Source organism: Cyrtonyx montezumae, unplaced genomic scaffold, assembly GCF_038088225.1.
Source record: "Cyrtonyx montezumae isolate F1298 unplaced genomic scaffold, pur_monq_1.0 scaffold_21, whole genome shotgun sequence".
NCBI lineage: Eukaryota > Metazoa > Chordata > Aves > Galliformes > Odontophoridae > Cyrtonyx > Cyrtonyx montezumae.
The window spans coordinates 2387526-2409435 of NW_027071948.1; the positions used below are offsets into that span (position 1 = coordinate 2387526).

A 21910-nucleotide genomic window follows, 5' to 3' on the forward strand; every position below is an offset into this window, starting at 1 on the left:
GCATGCCCTGCTGCCTTGGTAGTGCAGGGAGTATGTTTTGGGATCCTCAGATGAGCACTTCCAGGCCTACAGACCATGGTATGGTGACCAGGTTTCCCCTGGCAGAAGCTTTCTTCGTACAGCCATTGCCCATTTCTGTGGGCTCCTACAGATCAGCCTGATGCAACTCCTTGCTCTGAACTTGGCTCTTTTGTTGTTGTGCCCTGCTCATTTCCAAAAGCAAATGGAGCGGAGAGCTGTTGCTGGTGCACTGTAATGAGGATAAAGTTCCCCTTGTCACAGCTGGAATGAGAATCAAGGTCATCTTACCCCATCAGGCTCCTCCTTTTCATCTTGGTCCTTCCCCAGACAAACACTTCTCACTTCCTTAGTGACCCCAGAGCTTAGGACAGCCGGGACAGCACAGTCTGCCTGGTGGCAAGTTCCACTCACTGCAGTATTTATGTATTTCACTCTCCTTGAGACCCTGCAGATTCTTGACGACTGCATTTCATTTGTCTCAGGTTTTAGAATTTATTTCGGTGTCTCCAGTCCTGATGTCTCAGACTGGCTGAAAATAGTAACTCAGCCTGATCTTATCTGTAGCTATTACAGACTTCAATTATATCCTCCCGGGACTATCTGTTACTCCTAAGAAATTAGATCTTGCTTATTGTTTTCTTACCCCTTTCCCTGTCCTCATAAACCTTCCAGCTCTGGGTTTTGCTTTGATGGAGTTTTTCAGGAGCCAGATTGGCCTTTTATAAAGCATAAGATAATCACACGCTTCCCCGGATCCAGCCGTGCCTGGATGCAGAGGTCTTTGATAGCTTTGCTTCACAACGCCTTCAGAGGAGATAATGCTGTTATCATTCTGCTGAGAGAGAAACTGAGGCACGCAGTAGTCGGTGCTTTCATTTCAACACTTATTTCCACTGGGTTCTGCCTGTATAGCTGATGCACGGCACACAGAGCTCAGGGCACTGCAGCCCAAGGAATGACAAAAGATACAGAAGTTATTCTGAGCCTGGGTTAGCTCCTGGCTCCTTGATCTTAGCAGAGCACAGCGTGATGCCATTGTACGGGTGTTTTCTGGTGCGCAGAGCATTTGTTTTACTGAGGTCAAGGCATGAAAAGAGACAAATTTATTAGACAAGATAAGATCAGACCCCAAACTCCAATTCTTAGCACCTCGATTGCTGCTGTGTTTGCAATCAAGATCTACTATCTCTGGCTTGAATCTTTCCCTAAAGTAAATATATAAAGTAAATATTTGTAACTCTTGTGGCTAGGATCTGCTCTAGATAAATGTTTTTGCAGTGTCTTGTGCTACAGTGCTTCAAAGCCAACCGGAGCCATTTGGCACCACCTCAGATCAATTGATCACCAGCAACAACAACAACCTTTCTCTTTATTTAAAAAAGGCAATGTTATTAATTTTCCAGTCCCCGCTGTTGTTTAAATACAGTGCACTTTGCACTGGAGGCACTTGGTGTGGGACTCCTCCACTTACCCACCACTTCAGATTTCAGTACTGCACATCAGACTGGAAAATAAACAGATGCTCTAACAGGGCTCACGTCCCCTGGTCGTGGCTATCAAGCAAAGTAGGGAATGAGAGGGACCAGCAGAAGGTGGGGATGTGGCCTTAAATGAGGAGACATTAGTCCCGGTGCCAAGCTGTGTGCTGCCTTGTAGAGGCAAGCAAGGCTTGCTGTGTGCTGCCTTGTAGAGGCAGGCTCCTGATTTCTGGAGACACCAAGATGGTGTCTCCAGAAATCAGGAGCCACCATCCAACAGCAGGCAGAAGGGGAGTGGATGCGGCTTGTTGAGTTGTCATCAAAAGATGAATCAGCGTCTACATTTTTCCACTTTTTTTTTCCAATGTTTTTGTTGAACCCAATCATAATTTAAAAAAAAAAAAAGAAAGAAAAAAAAGGGCGGAGGGGATGTGGAAAGTATGGCTGGAGTTTGGATTTTAAGCATTGCTTGAGCAGAAAGGCTGTGAGAGATCAACAACAGATCAACCACTCCATCCCCCTGAGACATCAAATATTTCTGGGCCACGTCCAGCACCACTGGGGTGCAGCCCCACCACGGCTCCGCTCATCCTGGGCTCCTCCTGCTCAGAGCTCCGGAGCTGATGGATAAATATAACGAGCAATTATTGCCTCATTCCTTATTTCCTTACTAAATATCTCGCCTGAGGAGCTCCTCCATTCAATAAATGTGTCGGGAAGTTTTAATACGTTACAATCCTACATCTCCTTTAATCAAACCAGAAGTTCAAGAAGGAGGCAGGTGCTTTGGGAACCCAATTCTTCCTTGAAAATTTTAGGGGAGGGTTTCCCTTCAAACGATGAAATCTGAACATTTAAACCTATTGTGTTCTGAGCTGGTGAAACCCACATTTATTTCCTAGAGTGTTTTGAGTTGGGAGGGACCCTTCGAGGCCATCTGGTCTCCAACTGCCATGCACTGATCAGGGCAGCTCCATCAGGTTGCTGATCATCATTTCTTGAGGAAGGCCCCCAAAAACTGGATTTCCTTAAAAGAGGAACTCATCTCGTTTTGTGCTCTAAAAGATGCATGGTGACATCTAGCGACTGAATCTCGCAGGGCAAGCAAAGCAACCCAGGGAGCAGCAATTCCCAACAGATTTTTTTCTTAAGTTCTGACTTAAGTAACCGAAAATATTTTTTCTAATTTGTTATTATGAGAAATAGATTTTTTTTTCCTTTCTTTTTTTCTTTTTTAAAAGATGCAAAAAAGAAGTGAGCTCCGCTATAAAGCTGTGAGAGATCTTAGTCGGGAAGAAAACACGTTCAAAAAATATTCAGAACACCTGGGCAGACAGATGGACAACATCCACACTACTTAATGTCCCTTTGAAATGGTTGGGTCTGGTCCACGTCTGCAGCTTCTTGGCTCCTTCCCAGCTCCCTCCTCGAGGGCAGTGATGGGGTTTAAAAGCAGTAGGAATAAGCTCTGTGGGTTTCTCGTTTGTTTTGGTCTGGTTTTGTTTGTTGATGTGGAGCGTTTGGGTGGTGAGAAGGACACCAGGGATCAGCCTGGGACAGATGGCTGCTATTTGGGCTCGGGCTGATGGGCTTCAAGCAGGGTTCCTCTAGGTGGGCTCTCGTGGAAGAGGTGGGTTTGCGTTTAGAGGAGATATAATGTGTTGTGTGTCTATTCTAGAGGCCTGAATTATGAGAAAATCGCTCTGAAATCTTGCTTGGAGTTCCTGGTGCTGTGCATTGGCCGCAGGCGTTCAGCTGGTGGGACCACCTCAGCCCGGTTTGTTTGCTTCCCTCCTGCCGTGCGAGTGCTTGCTCAGGGTAAATAAGTGCAGTGTTTGATGGAGAGCCACCCAAAGTGCTCGTTTTCTGGGCCTGGGGGCTGACAGCTGCCACTGTAACTCCCAGACAGTCTGCAAAGTATGCTTACACGTCCATAGGGAAGTTACCAACGGAGGCAAAGCTGCTGTAAGAAAGTGATGGTTGGACGGCTCGGTTCTGCTGCCACAAGCAGGATGAAATCGAGATGGATTTGTACAGTTCTGGCACGCCTCACTGCAAAGGAAAGAGCTCTCGTTGCTGGTTGTGCCTAAGACTCACTCAGCTTTCCCCTCGGCCAGAGGAAGGCAGCAGCTTTCTGGATAAGCCAGATCTGTTTCCAGCCTCACCCTGTGTGGTCCCGCTGCAGTCCCTTCGCCTTGTGAAACAAAACCCTGCCTGCCCTTGGACACTGACTGCTCCTCTATTTTTCTGTGATCCGTAAATCCTATTTGCAGGCAACTCGCTCTGTAACTGGCAGAAACCCCAGTGCATATGTGGTTTGGTAGATGACCCGGGCGTTGTGCTTGGAAATGGTTCCCTTGACTTGCATTATTTGTCAGTCTCCTCCTCCGTACACTCGCTTCAACAGCAATTTGATGGTTTGCGTTGGAGCTCGAGCCCCTAACATCATGTAGCAAAATAACTCATCTTAGGTTCAAGGCTTCACAGTTGTGCCTTTATTTACTTTAGATCATTTGGCCTTGGAACCATTTCTGAAGTAGCTTGCTTTGGAATTGGCCGACTGTGCTTGTAACGAGGCTTTGAGCAATGGGATCCTGCCACGTCCCAGAGATAATAATTTAAAGGCAGGGGTGGCTGGGCCCTGAGCAGAGCAAATAATGCATAATTCATAGTGGCTGCCAGCAGCTGCTCCAAGCCATTTCCCCATGGCTTCCTCAGAAATTGATGGAGACCGATAACCAAAGATGGCTCTTCTGCTATGGCTCTGGGCACCACGTGGCCTCAATGCGTATCCCAAAACAGGACACTAACCGTGTTTGTCCTGACCCTGAGCTGGGGTCTCACTGCTCTCACACTGCTGTGGCTGTCTCCTTGCCACCAGAGAGTGGCAGAAGAGAGCTGAGTGACATGAGACCCTGATCCTGCTGACTATCTCCTAAGCACCCAAAGTTACTAACAGGGATTCATTTTGACCATCCAGGATTGGTGATGGACAAGATCTCTTTAACTTGATTTACCACTGGAATGACTATCTCTGTAGAGGAGGAGATCACATAGTGCTAAGCAATCCTAGCACTTCTTTCTTTAAGCAGAACAAGCAGTCGCCTCTACAGCAAAAGTATTTGTTTTTATTACAGATCACAGCACACAGACCCTTTGGCCAGTGTATAATGGAAGGACACGAACACCTATATAATATACAGATACCAAATGTTGCCATCATCAGTTGTGGGTGTCTAGCAGTTTACTCCCTACATAAACTGAGCAAACACTATGCTGCTCACTGCTCCCAAACAGCGGCAAAAGAAAAAAAAGTGCAATTTCATTCAGTTGTTTAAAACACACTCAGCACAGTTACCCCAATCCCACTTCATAAAGGCACACTTATCACATAGCATCCTTCACGTAGGCTACAGGGAACAGATCCTGCTGCATGTTTTACTGGATGGATACTAAATGGACTGGATTAGAAAGTGATAGCAGGCATGTTACGTTGGTATAAAGGAGATCCAGTTCCAGGGCAAAAGCATATCTTGCACAGGTATGTGTAGCAACAGATTGGAGTCTTGCAGGCAGTGTGTTATAAATTAAACACAGAGCAGGATAGGTGTTGACAGCCTGTCAAGCATGCAGCAATAGCAGGAACGTGTTTCAACTCTGATGCTGGAGCTGAACAGTAAGGAATAGGAATGCAAAGCTTAATCCCCTGCCCGTGCTGCCATGGGAAATCTCCCAATGGAGATCCCCACCCCCAAACGTTAGCGTGAACAGAGAGAAGGAATCCAGGTTGAAATGTTCAAAATGATGCATTTCAACTAAGAAACATGCAGTGCTTATCAGAAGTACGACGTGCAGATGCTGGATTTGAGGAAGCATCATGTGGGCAAGACTAGCCAGCTGGGAATGGAAGCATTCAGCTTGAGGAATGGTATTTATAAAGTTGGTTTTTTAATTGAAACTGACTATAGGAATTGTTGGAAAGACCAGAGTTTGTTTGTTTAGTATTGGAATGAATGATTCAGCTACAAATAAAATCTAGCTCCTAGCTGAGCTCATGCTGTTGTCAGTTTTAAGTATTTCAGCATCAAGATTTAGCTGTGGCTAGAGAAAATACCTTACAAACAATCAATCTCCCTGTTGTATTGGTTGCCTCTGGAAGAATGCTGAATCTCAGATTTATACATTGTTTTGAAGGACCTGATGACAAGAAATAGCTCAGTGGTCTTGCAGACTGACTCAGTGGTAGTCCTACACGGATACCAGTAGGAACTCATACGCTCCACACGTCTGCACAACTTGTGGTGTGTCATCACTGCCACGTCGAAAAGCTGAAGCACTCCTTTTGCTGCACACCACCAGTAATACTAAAAGTACAAAGTGTTTATGAACAGAAAACTAGAAAGCCAGCAGAAGCACCACTTAAAAGACAAAAAGCCAACGTACCCAGAAGCTGCTGTCACTAAGAATGCCATAAATAATGAATCCGCTTCTGGGTATCTCTGTTTTTGAGACAGAGCTTTCCATTCTCATACAGCTGACATATACCAACAAAGGACAGTTTCCAGAAGCAGAGGAATACCTGCCTGGATGCTGGACCCACTGAAATCAGCCTCCTCACACTGACTTAAGAGAGACAGCAATTAACGCTGTGGTTTTTCAAGTTTCAGATCATCTCCAACTACCTCGATAATAAAGAAGGTGTAAGAAACAGCTCAAGAGGATTTCACAGCTGTCAAGTGCTTGTGTGCATCTGTTTTCCACTGGTCAGAGATCAGATGGAGACTCAGCACTCCTCCCAAGGACAACTACTGGGGCAGTAAGGGGCGTCCAAGTCAGCAATGTAAACAGCTCCCACCATCTCAGACGTGGGTTGAGGAGCTGAGCAGCACGCTCTCGTTAGCTCCAGAGATGTGTTGCAGGTTTTTGGCTCACCCTTCAGATCCCAGGACTTGAAATAATGGCCTGCACACCAACAATCTCAAGCAATTCTCATGGACACTGAAGTGCTTTGTAAACAAATTTAAATTATGACACTTAACTACCTTACTTTACCTCTACGTAACACGTTATCAATATTTATAAATACATTACAAGCATTTCATCACATATATACACACAATACTGGTTGATCCCAAATAACAAGCAGGTATTTTTAAAACACTAGAACCAATTTCTATTCCCTGTAATCCTGTTCAATGTTACCTCACTGTTTTGGAATGATACCACTTGCTGAAAAGCACATCTGCCCATCAATACGTGGACGTGCACCAGAATGGACACATGCTAAAACAACTTATTTCCAATGTCTTCATTTGTTAAGTTTGTTGAAGGGAAGTTGGGTTCATTCAGATTTTCATACTAGAATCATTCTCTGCAGAAGACTTATCCAATAATTTAATCAAAACAAGGGAAGAATAACAAAATAACATCCTCTGTTCCTTTGGTATGAAATGTTAACTTAAGAAATGAAACTAAAGACACTGGCAGTGCTTTGTTTTGTTTTTCCTTTGCAATTTGTGCCTTTCTGCAGGTGAGAACAGACACCAGCCCAGGGAGAGGATGAAATCACAGGAACCAAATGAAAGTGCAGTGTGCAACAACCAGGTAAAACTGATGGTTGGGAACATGCCACTCAGGCACAGAAAACTGCTCATACTGGAAGATCTGCTGCTGACAAAAGTTATTGGAAGCTCTGCACTGCTGGAATAAAAATACTGGTTTGTGTACTAGAGCATCTGCCATTCAAAAGTGCTTGAATTGCAGGCGTACTCTAAAAGTCTGAGGGTAAATAAGATGGTGGAACTGTGGAAGTGATCTGTTCCACAAGTCAAGAAAGTCCCATCTGAGTCCACTGCTCACCACTGTACTCGATGCTGACAAACTCTGTCAGCACTAGAATTATTTGTAGAGCAGACAGGACCAAGGGAAATAATCCTATTTTGCTGGCATATCACTTGAGCAATTAGCTTAGACCTTCAGTAAAATTGTTTTTGTTTCACTACGAGGTACTACTGGGGAGGAGGGAATGGGTCTGTTGGGAAACTTGTTTTCTTAGAGTGCCATGCAGCTCCTGAGAGAAAAGGCTGTCTGCAGACAGGGCTGCCCTCAAAGTTTAGGGTAACAACAACACCCTTCCTCTAAATGATAACCAGAGCAGCCTAAAAATGATAATCTTGACGATATAAGGAGTTTACTTTCTCATCTGAGCTATCCTATTTAGGGCAATCTCATCTGACTTCTGAATACCCTCCACTGACCTAATCCTGCTAACATACCTTGTACCCAAGTGCCTCTAGAACAACATAAATCCAAAGGCTACAACATCTGACTGCACAGCAGTAGGAACATTTGCTGTTTAGGCAGGATGCTTCTTCAGATGTCCTGGGTTTGGACAGTAAGCTAAGATCAACATCTATGCCTAACAACTGAAGGCTAGCTTTGTAGCATAACTATGTGCCCCCAAACAATATACTCTACCTGCCAAATGCCATAACTCATCCACCTTTCTAAATGCAGATTTACTCTGTAGCTGCCAGGCAATTTATGTACAAGGTGTCTTTAAAACAACAACAAAAAGAGACGAGTTACACAGAAAGGTCTAATAATTCTATGCTTGTAAATCAGAGCACTCTCCAAAGAACAGACTCCCCTAACACCAATGTCTGGTGCAAAACTGTTCTCCTTTCTTGAATGCTTGTGACAGACACCTGTTCCCACTGGCAAGAGCAACCGATTTGCGGCCGCATTTGAATTTTCAGACCTTGCCAAACTGACAATTGTTTCTTGCCAGTAAATAAGTACCAGATGTTAGTTTCACAATCTTATAGCATAAAAGCCTGCCACGATCTTTAGCAAATATATCATAGAATCTGTTAAAAATCTTCTAGCAGCTTTTGATCCAAGTTATCTCCCCCAGAATTCTGTACTATCCATCTTGCAACCTATTATTTGCCTTCAGTCCTGTAACACGAGCCTTTCCAGGTTTTTGTCATATCTTTCTCTTTTATAAACAACTTTACATCATGCCACACCAGTAGCTCTCAGGAGTTTCAGGGTTTCATTGACTGCGACATAACGAATCGTGCAAAATCTTTTGAGTAATTTTTAAGCCCCAGTTATTGGGATTCTCCCCAGATAACAGTAACCCAGCTCACAGAGTTCAGTAATAATCGCCTCTTCCTTCCTCAGACTTTCAGGGGATGCCATCCTTCCTTTGGCAACACTGGGAAGGTGGTACTCCCCAGTCATACATGTAAGAAAGCCTGAGCTTAACCTCCTCCTTACAGAGCTTCCCTTCTTTAGCCAAGGTCTGGTGCTTTTCCAGCATGTCCTCGATGCTTTGCTTATGCGTTACTATGTACTTATTGTTGCAACCCCGTGACTTATACTCAGTGTCAAAACGAGGATCGTGCACTCTTTTGACATCGATAGGAGCCAGCCAGACTCCCAGGGAGACATCCTCGCTCTGCCACATGTTCAGATAATCTCTGTTGAGCCGCAGATAGTGCACCAGGTCTGCAGAAAGCACATAACCCCCACCCAGGGCGTAGGGGAGGTAGTAGTCACAGAGCACCCAGGCACTCTCTTTCCACTTGCCACCAGATTTCACTCGACCCCGGCCAGAAAAGAAGCCCCAGTAGAGGCGATGTGGCTCCTTGGCTCTCAGATCTTCCACCAGCACATCCAAGCGTACAAACGTATCGTCGTCGGCCTTCAGGGCGAACTGGAAGTCAAGGTGCAGATCCAGCCAGACGTACGTGGCCAGCACTTTGGCCGTCAAGTTCTCATAGGAATCCCTCAGCTCCGGCAAGAGGAGGAGGTCCCTATGCCGGCTCTGCTCCAGCTCCAGGCTCCGCATCTCCTCAGCTCCCAGCCCACCCGTGCCGATGACGAAGCGGCTCCAAATGTTGCCGTGAGGAGGCCGGCCGGCCGCTGCCAGCCACGTGCTGCGGATGATGCTGCGGCGCTCGGTGTACTTGGGGCCGCTGGTGATGAGCACCGCCAAGAAGGCCGACTCCTGAGGAGAGGAGGGCGGCGGGACAGCAGGCGGCCCCCTGCCCCCCCACGGCAGCGGGGGCTGCTGGTGGGGCAGCCCGCGGGGGGCTGGCAGAGGCCGCAGGCCCTCGGAGGTGCACTTGGCCAGGTAAAGCAGGACCACGGCAAAGAGCGACAGGCCGCCCAGGCCCACGGCCGTCTTGTGGCGGCACAGCAGGCGCAGCAGCTTCATGGAGCCTGCAGGCCTCGAGGCGCGGACTCCCCCCTCACACACACCCACCGAAGATTTAGGCGGGAATGGCAGCAGCTGAGCGGGGTACGGCCTCCGAGAGGGGACAAGCTTCCTGCGGGAGCCGCCACCGCGCTTCGCCTGCCCTTCACGACACCTTCCAGCCTCTTTTTTTGATCAGAGAAGCACCGGCCCAGGCCTATCCTACCTGCCGGGCCTCCGGTGCAGACCCTCCGCGCGAAGCCCGCTCCGCTCCGCCCGCCGTCGCCGTGTGGCGCGGCCCCGCCTCCCGCCCCGGCCCACACACGGCGGCGCACGGCGGCAGCCATCTTGAAATAGGGCAGGCGAAGCCCGGGCGCCGCCATTTTGGTTGAGGGCGCGCCGTGCCACGCGGGCCGGTGGGGCGGGCGCAGAGGGAGCGGGCGGAGCTCATTTGCGCGTTAACTGGCTAGGTGACTGTCGCGTTTCACAAAGGCTGCCAGCAGCATGCGAGTAACCGCGCTCAGCAGCAGCGCTTCTGCCTTCCGTCTTAATCAAGACCTCGAAATCTGGTAGCAAGTGGCTGAGCCAGGAGGGGAAATGGCGGCCGAGGGGCCCCCAGGGCGCCTCGTGCCCGGCTCCAAGATGGCGGCCGCTGCCCCTCACGCACGCACGTACGCACGCACGGCGTGTGACGTACTTCCAGCGCAGCGCTGGTTCGTCCCGGTCGTCTCTGTGTGGCTGTAACCTCCTGAGGGGCGGGAGCGGGACGGGGCTTCGTCTGTATTTTTTGTTTGCTGCGGTGTAGGAAGCCGGGACGGGCATGAGGAGCCGCCGCGTCCCGCATAGGTACCGGGGCTGCGGGGGCGAGGCGATTGGGAGGCGGTGCGGGCCGAAGAGGGCCGCTCTGTCACGGTTCTGAGGGCACGGTCCTGTGAGGGGCGCGCCCTCCTCCTGAGGAGATTTAATAACGGCCGCCGCTCGGTGCGCGCGTCCTCCGGCTGTGCCCCGGGGCTCTGCCCCCCTGAGGGCCGTGTGTGGGTTTGTTCACCGTTTCTGAGGCCTGCGAGTTAATACGTGGCAGCGATTTTTCCCCCAGCGGCATGCAGGTGGTGGGAGGCGTGTCTGCCCCGCGCTGCTGCTTTGCGTGGAGTTCTGTGTCCACTTCTGGGCTCCCCAGTACAAAAAAGACAGGGATCTCTTATAAAGAGTCCAGTGAAGGGCCACGAAGATGGTGAGGGGCCTGGAGGATCTCCCCTGTGAAGAAACGCAAAGTGAACTGGGTCTATTCAGCCTTGAGACAAGAAGACTGAGCAGAGACCTGATCCAGGTTTATAAATATCTGAGGTGTTGGGGGGCAAAGTGGTGAGGACAGACTCTTTTCAGCAGTGTATGGAGACAGGACAAGGGGGAACGGACAGAAACTGCAGCATAGGAAGTTCTGTACAAATTCTTTATGGTGAGGGTGACAGAGCACTGGCACAGGCTGTCCAGGGGGGTTGTGGAGTCTCCTTCTGTGGAGATATTCAAGACCCACCTGGATGCCTACCTGTGTGACCTGGTGTAGGGAACCTGCTTTGGCAGGGGGGTTGGACTCGATGATCTCTAGAGGTCTCTTCCAACCCCTATGATTCTGTGTGCCCGGCTGCTCAGCATGCAGTGCCGCTTGTCTCCATGCTCCTCTCAGGCCTCTCTTCCCCAAAAACTCCTTTCTGCTCCTCCACCTTTCTATGGAGGTGGTGTTGAGGCCTCTGTGCTCTGCGAGCTGTCTCTGCATTGTAGCTCTCAGGTCATCTCATCCTGCAACACCTGAGGTTGGAGGTTGGCCTAGCACAGCTAGGCTGTTAGTGATCCAAAGTCCTCTGATAGAGGTTACAGCCATATGGACTGAAATCTGACACAGTTCAGTTTCTGGTTGTGTACGTTTTATTTAAAGGAGCTTTGTGTTCATAGAGTCCTAGTGTGTTTCAGGCTGGAAGTGACTGTAAAACCCATTGAGTTCCAGCCCCTTTTGTGGCCTGGTGCCCTCCAGCAGGTCAGATTGACCAGGGCCCCAGAGCAGGGCCAGTGCTCTCTGCTAGGGACTGTATTCTCTAAATACATGTGTGCAATTGTTCTTCACGCTCTGGGGAGAAGCTTTATTACTGGCATGTTGCTCTGTGGTTTTTAACTTCCGTGTCTTTTTTCCTTTTTAGGTTATTTAATCAGCCAGTATTTTGAATAAAAAGGGGAAAATGATGATGTCAAGGCAGGCCTTTCTCTGCGGTTTGGGATCTCTGTATTTATCCCTTCTGTTTATATTTCTTCTGATGGACGTTTATGCAAGGCCTGCAAATAATTCGGCCCTCAAAGAGAAGCCAGCTGACAGTAAGGATGAGAATGAGATCTTGCCCCCAGATCACTTGAATGGGGTCAAAATGGAGATGGATGGACATCTCAACAAAGAGTTTCATCAAGAAGTTTTTCTGGGAAAAGAGATGGAAGAGTTTGAGGAAGATTCAGAACCCAGAAAAAACAGGAAGAAGCTCATGGTCATCTTCTCTAAGTAAGCTTCAGAGAAAAATGTGTAATTAAAAGTTATAATGAGTATGAAAAGTGGCATTGTTTTTGCCTGCTTTCTCAGTGAATTGCCAGGTAGACTAAAGAGTTAGTAAGGAAGAGTTTTCTGATGGTAGGATGCCTGTGCAATGACTTGAGAATGGATTTTGTTCCAGCAGTAATACGCTGCCTTGCTCTGCTGTAAGCTTGGAGAAATGGTATTTTCTTCCTAAGCAACTACTGTGTGTGATGAGCCCTGTTTTTCTGGAAGTGGCTGGACACCTGTTGGCAGATGGGAAGCAGTGGATGAATGCCTTGTGTGCAAGCAAAGCAGAACTCATCTTTGCCTTTAACCTGTTAAAACTGTTTTTGTGTCGACCTGTGAGTTCCTGAGCTCGTACCCTTCCCGTTCTCATCCCCATCTTACCTGGGAAGAGTGAGCAAGCAGGTGTGGGGTGCTGAGCTGCTGCCAGGCTGAGCCACAGTGCCACTAGATGGCAGAGTTAGCTTTATTTTGCATGATTGCTATTGAGGATTAATTTTACAACAGCTTAGATTATCCTGGTAATGCTGATGTGGTATGTTTGTATAGTTGAGATGAAACGAGAAGGCTTAGCAAAAAAATCTTCTGTAACTTTTGTGTTAGCAGGGAAAAAGGGACCAATATCAATCGTTATTTATTCTTTTCAACTAGTGTTCTCCTGAATAAAAGCAGCTAAAGACGAGTAGGACAGCCAGGCTGCCTTTATCTGCAGTTCTTTACTATGTGGTATGGTATTCAGATTGCTAACTTTATTGCTAGGGTAAATACAAACATAAATAGCACAATTGTGGTGAGAAGCTTTCAGTTTCTTTACTGCCTTGTGTTTATTGGAAACATTCAGGTGGTGGTTAGTAATAATGCCATTCACAGTTGCAATCTCTGTTTGTTTCTTTGTGCGTGTTATGGAAGAGGTTGTTTTTGGCAATTGCTTATCAAATTAATTTGTCAACTTAATTTGTGTACTTGAAATTGCATTCTGTCAGGTGATCGGATTAGAAATATGAAGGTACATTCTGAGGGATTTGGTTTTCTAGATGTTCCCTTAAAGTCTGAAATGCATTTGGGAAAAGCCCAGTGAGTCACGGGTGTACACAGGTGCTGTGTATTTCAGGGTTTAAAGAGAACCTCCACTCATTTTTGATTGATGAAAAATTTGATAGTGGTGTGCCAGTGTGATACAAGGTACTCAATTCAAAGCATTAAATCTGAACTAATAGGGTTACAGAAAATAAAGGCAAAATGTGGAAGGTAAGCTTCCCAAATATTTTTCTAGCTCTTATGTGTTACTGAAAGAGCAAGAGTATGTCGTAATTCTGTATTTCAGTTTCTGAAGTCCCTGTTTCCTGTGAGGGAAAGCTCTACTTGTTTGCAGAAATGACTTGTTACAACTGAATGCATTCTTCCATGTAGCCCTGGGAAGCTAAAGCATGGTGCAGGAATCTGAGGTGCATTTTGTAGTCTTCATTCCCTGCCAAGGGCAGGTGTTTGGTACCTTCAGGCAAAGCAGGTGTGTGACAGGGTCTTAAGTGATATGGAGAAGGGGAGGGAGAGAGCTCAAGTATCTACTTTAATTAGCAGGAACTCTATAAATAATTTTCTTACAGTATGCTGTAGCTTGGCATATATGTAGGTGGGACTTTATGGGAGGAAAGAAAGAGGAAGGATGTTGAAAGCAATTGAATCTATTTATGGTGATGTTGATTTCACTAAGTCACTGAGCAACCTGATCTAGTGTCTGATGTAGTGGTTAACAGCCTCGCCCACAGCAGCAGGGGTGGACCTGGGTGATTTTAAGGTTGAAGCTGTTCTGTGATGCTATGCTATGTAATCAATGACATTGAGTACTGGAATTCAGTTTGTTGAGCCTTGGTTTTAAGGGCAAGTTATCTTGTAAGTTAAGTCACATCTCCTGTACTAATTCACATTCATGAATGTAAACAGATAAATTCAGGAGTGTTTTGTTTAGTAGTGTCTATGTATGGCTTTTCTGTTAGAATGTCTTTGATGGAGTTGCTTTCATGATGTTAAAAGTTGAGTACCCTTCTAGGATTTGCATTTTATCGATGTTTTCAGTGGCTTGCAGCTCCAGATTTATGGTTTATGAACTAAAATCTTGGTGTTAGCTGAGTGTGTTGTCTTGTGATGGTAATAGATCAGGTCAGAGGCTTAAATACACCTTCTGTTACTACCACCACATACAGCCTTTTTTTTTCCTTTATTTAATGTGAAGTTATTCTTTTAGACTGTGCATGCTGAATGGTTCTGCATTGCACATCCCTCTTGGCAAGTTCTGAGTTTGTCTCATAGCATTGCAGAGTTTGCATTTCTACTGGGGGTGTTCTGAGCTGTCTTGTTTTTGATATCTTCTGTTTTGATTACAGCTCTGTATTGCTTGATTAAAAAGTTTGTATTTCATGAGCTTGGAAGCTTTTAAGTAACGTGTGTTCCCTAATTTGTGTTTTCCTAACCATTTTAGGAGTACATCTCATTACTTTTTTGTATCTCCTATGATTTAGGTAGTGCTTTCCTTTGGCTTCTGGCTTTTAAAATCATTTTCTGGATCAATTTTTCATTATTTGGTTGAATCAGAAACCAACTCTAAAGCAATGTACTTTCCTTTATCTCTGTAGGTGGGCACGCTGCTGCCTCGTTCCCCCCATGTTGCATTGTTGTCATTGAGGAACTTGAAAATGTGAATCTGGAAATCTTGAGTGGCCAGTTGTTTATTAATAATACTGTCAGACCTTTTGGCAAGTGGCCATGGAAATCTGGTTTTTAATGGCTTGTGCTTGAGAAATGGGGCTCAAGTGTTTAACAGCTGTTCTTCCAGGCTTGACATCTTCACATCTTCAATGCAGCCCTTACTACAGGGCTTTATAGAAACCTTCTTATCTTCCAGTGCTTGACAGCCCAGAGCTCCTGCAATCTTGAGGTGGCACTTTCAATCAGAGAACTATTGATCGTCCTTCTGCGGGAAGCACGTTCAAGTTATGTTTTTTGGTGCTGATTTGTACTGTGCTAGCAGAACAGTGGTGTACCTTCATGAGCTAGTAGAGCTTTAAATGGGGTGTTTGTTACCTTTCCTTCACTTACCCTGTGGAAGCAGTAAATTTGGGAGCTTTGGTCTAAAGAAACTAGAACATAAAGCATTTTTCACCTCAATGCTTTATTTTCCCTTCTTGTTTCTGTTAGCACCTACTCTGTATCAAAACCCACATTGCTCACCTGGTGAGTGCAAGATGACACAAGTGGAACGTGACCATTTTACTGATCTTACTGCTGTTTGGTGGAAAGTTGCTGAGTCTGTGCATAAATAGGTAGAAATGTATTTACAATATTTAAAAACAGTGGTAATGTGCTTCAGAAGATCAGATGCTAGGGTTGTTATTTGTCTTAAGCCTTTAACATTAATGTGACATTTAAATGCATTCACACTTAATAGCTGGAGTTTCAGTGATAACACTTCAAGTAGTGTTAAGACTAGTTCAGTTTAAAGAGAAAACAACCTGGCAGCCTTTATCTTTGAATCAGAGTGGTTTTGTTTTGCTTTAAATAGAATCTTGCCTTTTAAATATGACTGATTTCAGTTTAAAACATTCTTTTTTTTTTAATTAAATACTTAATGATATGCTGAGGAAAAAGAAAAAACAAAGTGGCAGGTTATTGTCTTTGTACACCTGTTACCTTTATATTCTTTGTAAGGAAATAAGTATTAATGGCATTGTTCATTTGGCAGTCTGTCTGTCTTGATAAAGTGGTGTTGGTAGAACATGGAGAACAGTGGACTGTCAGGTTGGACACATCTATTATTTATTTCACTATTATTTATCTCTATTTGTCAACGTGTTTCTCAGCAGATATGAGTGTTGCTCAATAGCACTGTACGTTTTGACAAAGCCAAGTGAGCCTCCTGGCCCTAAAATGATGAGAACAAATGTATGTGCAGAGCTTTTGAAATGTGCTTATTAAAGAATTGAAGTGTATTACCTGTAATGTGTTACCAGAGATCAAGGGATCATCAAGGCAACTTGATTATTTCCCCCACCCCCACTTACAAGATCAACAAACTATGAAATTGTTTGAAGGTCCTTGCGCCAAGGATGTTCACCTTACCTTCTCATCATTTTTAATGGCTGCAATAAATAGGATGTGATTGAGGCAGACATGTAAAGGCAGCTTATCTGTAAGCTTCAGAGACCTTGAAGGAAAAAGGATTTGGAAAGATAATTTGAGAAGGAGTAACTGGTTTGGGAGATTTTTAGGGTAGAAGTAGGTCACCATAGTGAAAGTCTGCAAGAGCTACCAGTTGGCAGTTGTGAGCCATTAGGATACCATCTGTATTTGTAGTTTCCTCTAAAAACATAAACTCATTTTGATCCTATGCTTTTGAGTATGTGGTAGAATGTTTTTGAGCTAGGAAGTTACCTAGTTGTTCCTGGTTGTAGAAAAGTGGATGTGAAAAACAAGAACCTTCTGCTGTGTGTGCTTTTCTGCTGTAAGCCCAGAGTCTGTGCTGTCTTCTGTATTATTACTATTTATAATCCCTTCAAATTAAAAAAAAAATGCAAATCTTCTATTCCTTTCATAGAGTGGATGTAGATAATGATAAAAAGATAAGTGCTAAAGAGATGCAGCGCTGGATCATGGAAAAGACAGATGAACATTTCCAGGAAGCTGTGGAAGAGAACAAAATGCATTTCCGAGCTGTGGATCCTGATGGTGATGGTAAGATAAGTGTTTCTTCTGCCTCCTGTGACATAAATATATTACTTTCACAAGGCCTGTCAGCTGTAAGGAAACAGGAAAATGAATCAGGTGGTAGCTGTCATGGTACTGTTCCTAAAGTTTACTGTGATGGCCTTGTTAAGAAGTGAGACCCAAAGTTCATGCTTCAAATATGCTAAGTGATGTCTGAGATCTCGTTCTCTCTTACAGGTCATGTTTCCTGGGATGAATATAAAATTAAATTTCTGGCAAGTAAAGGATTTAATGAAAAAGAGATTGCAGAGAAGATCAAAAACAATGAGGAGCTGAAAATAGATGAAGAAAGTAAGTGGAGACTGTTGGAGTGTAGTTTACTATTTTAATTTTGGGTCTTTTTTTACTTTCCTAAAGCTGGAGTGTCAGAACTATTCTTAAAGTGAGACTTGTTTTGGTTGTTCTGGTGCCTCTTACTAAAGTAGCACGTGTGAGTTTTAAGGCAGAAATACCAGAATTGTTTCTAAATCAAGTCTGCACTCCCAACACTCCTGATACAAATATTTAACACTGAAAACTTTGGTTCCTTATTTGTTACTTCCTATTTGAACAGTTCCAGGTATCTCTGCTTAATGGTCTGCTGAAATTTGTTAACCTGTGTTATCTGTGGACCGTTGCATTGCTACCTGGAGTACCAGCTTCCCTGTTGCCTCAAATGACAAAGAGCAGAAATCAGGTACTTCCAACTATGAAATTGGAGAGGAGTGTGTATGCAGATACAGTATATATCAGTGTGTGTATGTCAGATGGTGTTCTGTTCAAACAGGCACTGCAAAGGCTTCTAGGAGATAATAGCTGAAGGTTACTTAACAATTGTTTCATGTTTCATCTAAGTTCTCTACTGAGAGATTCTTCAGATTAGTGAGATCTATCATTTCTTCCTTACTACTTTTGAAACTTTCATTTGAATCTGACTTGTTACAAGCATGGCAATGCTAGAGATTAACCTTCCCACATCTAAAAGTATTCAAATTTATTGTTAAGTAGAACATCAAGCCTTAGCTTTTCCTTGCGGGAGTTAGTCATTTAAAAATGGGTTTTATTTTCCACTTATCAAAAAGCAACTAAAATGCAAATGGTCCTTTGAGTGCTGTGGCAGGGAAAACACCTGTGCAGCGTATTCTATGGCAGTGTGGTTAATGGCTACAGTTTACAAGAATGCTCATCAGATAAAAGATTGACTGAATATAGGAAGTATAGATATAATTTTTCTACCTGGGTAACAAGCCTTATTTGAGAATAAGCAAATTAACTGTCTGCTTTCTGAAGATGATAGGCAAAGCTTTTGTTCTCCAGTGCTGTGCAAAAGTACTTTTAATATCTGTTCTGTAGAAAATAACTGTACATGGCAACCATAAGACGTGGTCTGAGTTTTGGGTGGAAGATGGTGATGATCCCTAGCACGTTGCAGTTTAAAAATCGGGTCAAAGCTGGGGACACAACTTGATTTATCTTATGCAGATAACTGCTGTTTCAACTGATCAATGGCAGTTGAATTTCATTAAGGACTTAAAAAAGAAAGGCAGGCAAAGGGGGAGGCTGGCTTATGACATCTAACGTTTCGTGATCTGATTACCCAGTGCTAAATGGTGTTTTTGAAACAACTAAATCTTTCCATTTACAAACTTACTTTGAGATTCGTATTAAGACTCCAAAGAATTTTACTCCACAAAAAAATGTGCTGGAGTCTTAACTTGTAATTGCAACTATCATATCAAAAGCATACTGGAGATATCAAAGACAGCTTATTAACTTAAAAAAGTATGTTATGCAGTGACTGTGGTCTTTTAGAGCTTCTTTATAACTTGTGAAATGCCAGTGCTTCATTTTTCATATTTCTTAGTACATCTTACAGATATGGTATGCCACAGACTGTATCTTTTTTTCCAGTGTGTCATTTAGAAAATGCCTACACCAGAGAAAGAATGCTCTGCACAGGTGTTGTTTTCCTGTTTGGTTATGTTAGGACCACTGCTGCGTGTAATGTTCGTGCTGGGTATTGCGGGGTGACTTTTCTTCAAGTCACTGATATGGTTTTAGTGGAAACTCATGTTTAAATTATGAACCTCATTTGAATTTAGGTAAATTTCACTTCAAAATTGCCTCTTGGCATGATGCAAGATGAAATAGGTAGAGTTGTGAAATGATTACTGGTGCTGATGTGCTTACTTGTACACGTGCACTTTGACTTGTGCTTATTCTTTGTAGGAGAAATATTTTATCTTCATTTTACTGAGACCCAAAACCCATGCTTTTTGAAACTGAATAGACTAGGGTGCCAAAAGGAGTAATGAGTGCTTATAATCCAGAATTAACTGGAAACTAAATGTATTTCTTGGTGCTTTGTATAACATCTGTATTTCTTCTGTGGAGTTACCCTCTTAAGTCTGAAATAGTTCCAACAATTAAAATACTTAGGCTGAAGTACAGGATACTGTTTCAATTTTCCTTGGAAGTTGAGCTGTGAAGTAACTGGTTCATAGGTCATCCTTGTTTAAACAGTAATTAATAGAAGATATATTAAAAAAACCCTGTGAATAGGTTAAACACGTTTTAATCTTCTTACATTTCTAGCACAGGAAGTTTTAGATAACCTGAAGGATCGGTGGTACCAAGCTGACAACCCTCCTCCTGATATGTTATTGAACGAAGAGGAATTCTTGTCCTTTCTTCATCCAGAGCACAGCAGGGGAATGCTGAAATTTATGGTCAAAGAAATCATCCGTGATTTGGGTATACCATGTTAATAGATGTTTTCTTGGGAGGTGTTGTGACATCACTGCAGTGTCATGGCTCAATCTGGAGTTTTGGCATGTCTTGTTTCCTCTGTTCTACACATTCTCCTTTAGCACAAATGCTGTCTGTATGTTATTCAAGACTAGGTTTAGCCTCTGCTTGTTCAAGAGCAGCACCTTTATATTACAAAGGTATTCTGAGTATTTCTTACAGAGCGGCTCAGCTGACATTTCACACTCAAATGCTGCTGCTTTGTAGGGTCTCTGTAGCAATGGGAGAAAACATCTGATGAATATTCAAGTACTGATGTGGATGTTTGGTGAGGAGTCAGTACTTGCTTTGTATTTCTGCAGCATAGCAGCCACGTAAGAATTGTGATACATACTGCTGGAAGTGGAAATACGTGGTTGATGTTTTCACTGATGTTTTTCCTATGGAGTCAATAGTTAAGCATACTTGGAAAAAAAAAATGGAAAAAAAAAGCGAGCTCCCATTTTGCTAGTAAGTGATTTAATAAATGTGGAGTTTCCAAGTGATAACTTAAGTGTGTGATGTGCACACACAGAATCCCAGTGTACAGTTTTGTGAAGAATGTTTTACTTGAATTCTAATAGGAAGCTGGATACAGCTATCAAAAGCTTTATGCTGCAATAGATTCATTAAAAATAAATAAACAAACATGAACAGCACCTGTAAAATAAACCAAGACCTAGCCTGCCAGCTGGTGCATTATTCAGACATGGTTGAGTACTTTTTTTGCATACTGACATGTTCTAAAACACTGTGTGGGTGCCCTAATAGAGCTTTCTGCTAACCAAAGGTATAAATGATAGCCAGTTCTTCTGTGGCATAGTCAGGACTGTGGAAATTGGGCCAACTGTACCAGTGACATCCCTGATGTGAGGGAATATGTCATTTCTAATGGACATTAAACAGGGAAGTTTCAGTGACTGTGTATTTCTGTCACAGATCAAGATGGAGATAAGAAGCTTACCCTTTCAGAGTTCATTTCACTACCTGTTGGTACTGTGGAGAACCAGCAAGCCCAAGACATTGATGATGATTGGGTGAAAGACAGAAAGAAGGAATTTGAGGAGGTCATTGATGCTAACCATGATGGCATTGTCACGATGGAAGAGCTGGAGGTAAGTCCTCATCAAATAGTTCTAGTGTTCTTGAAATCAGCAGGTGCTTAAATAAGGGTTGAGGCTGCTTTAGAGGTTGTGAAGTCCAGAAATATTTGAATTAGCAGTCTGCCAAATTTTGGACTGTAGTACTGTTCAGTGGTGCTTGGAGGAAGGATGTTGTAATGCTTTTTCTTGGAGGAGGAGGACTTTTCCTAGCACTGCTATTATTCATAGGTATGCTTTTAGGGTTTATTTTCTTTGTAACGTAGATGCTTGCATGGATATGTAGTGCATGAAAACTAGTGACAAATTTCATTTAATGGGACAATAAGTCATACTTACTAAACAAGTAACAGGCAACGTGTTCATTTAAAAGAAACAAAACTGTATTAAAGTAAAATTAAGCAGCCCTGGGGCCCCATTGGCTGAAGAATAGCAAAGATCTTATGTCTTTCAGAGTGTTTTTCATGCTTTAAAATTATGCTTTTAAGTGTGGATTCTAATGCATGGCCTCTTTAGACTTGTGTGTGGATGCAGGGATTTTCTCCAAATAACTCTCCACTGAAGAATTTACCAGAAGACCTGTGTTCTTAGTGATTGCTGATAATTTTCTTCTTCTAGGAGTATATGGATCCTATGAACGAATACAATGCCCTAAATGAAGCAAAGCAAATGATAGCGGTCGCAGATGAAAATCAAAACCATCACTTAGAGCTGGAGGAGATCCTGAAATACAGCGAATACTTCACAGGCAGCAAACTTATGGACTATGCACGTAATGTCCATGAGGAGTTCTGATCTTGCTCGCTTTTCCAGAGCTCTGAAGCACTTTCCTGCTTTCAAAAAAAACAAATCAACACTCACCAAGTTTCCTTGCTGCTATCTGTGTTATACGTGTACTGTGTTGTACTAGACTAAAAAACCCTCCGTCCTTATAGAAGATCTGCAGCTTTGTTGCCCTTGATATGTAATATTAAAACCAAGTCCAAAAATAACGAGGCAGGTT

General features: G+C 43.9%; 2 protein-coding genes across 2 annotated transcripts; one reads left to right on the forward strand and one right to left on the reverse strand.

Annotated features, from left to right (window-relative positions):
- Window positions 1-8003: 8003 nt before the first annotated feature.
- Window positions 8004-9764, reverse strand: B3GALT6 (beta-1,3-galactosyltransferase 6). Its single transcript, XM_065737978.1, has one exon. The coding sequence runs from the start codon at window positions 9724-9726 to the stop codon at window positions 8692-8694; it is 1035 nt and encodes a 344-aa protein (XP_065594050.1). The 5' UTR covers window positions 9727-9764; the 3' UTR covers window positions 8004-8691.
- Window positions 9765-10468: 704 nt separating this feature from the next.
- SDF4 (stromal cell derived factor 4) lies at window positions 10469-21757 on the forward strand. The gene is made up of 7 exons (XM_065738009.1): window positions 10469-10551; window positions 11898-12247; window positions 16872-17008; window positions 17219-17332; window positions 19616-19774; window positions 20747-20922; window positions 21526-21757. Exons 2-7 carry the CDS (start codon window positions 11937-11939, stop codon window positions 21700-21702), a joined length of 1074 nt encoding a protein of 357 aa, XP_065594081.1. The 5' UTR covers window positions 10469-10551; window positions 11898-11936; the 3' UTR covers window positions 21703-21757.
- The last annotated feature ends 153 nt before the right edge of the window (window positions 21758-21910 follow it).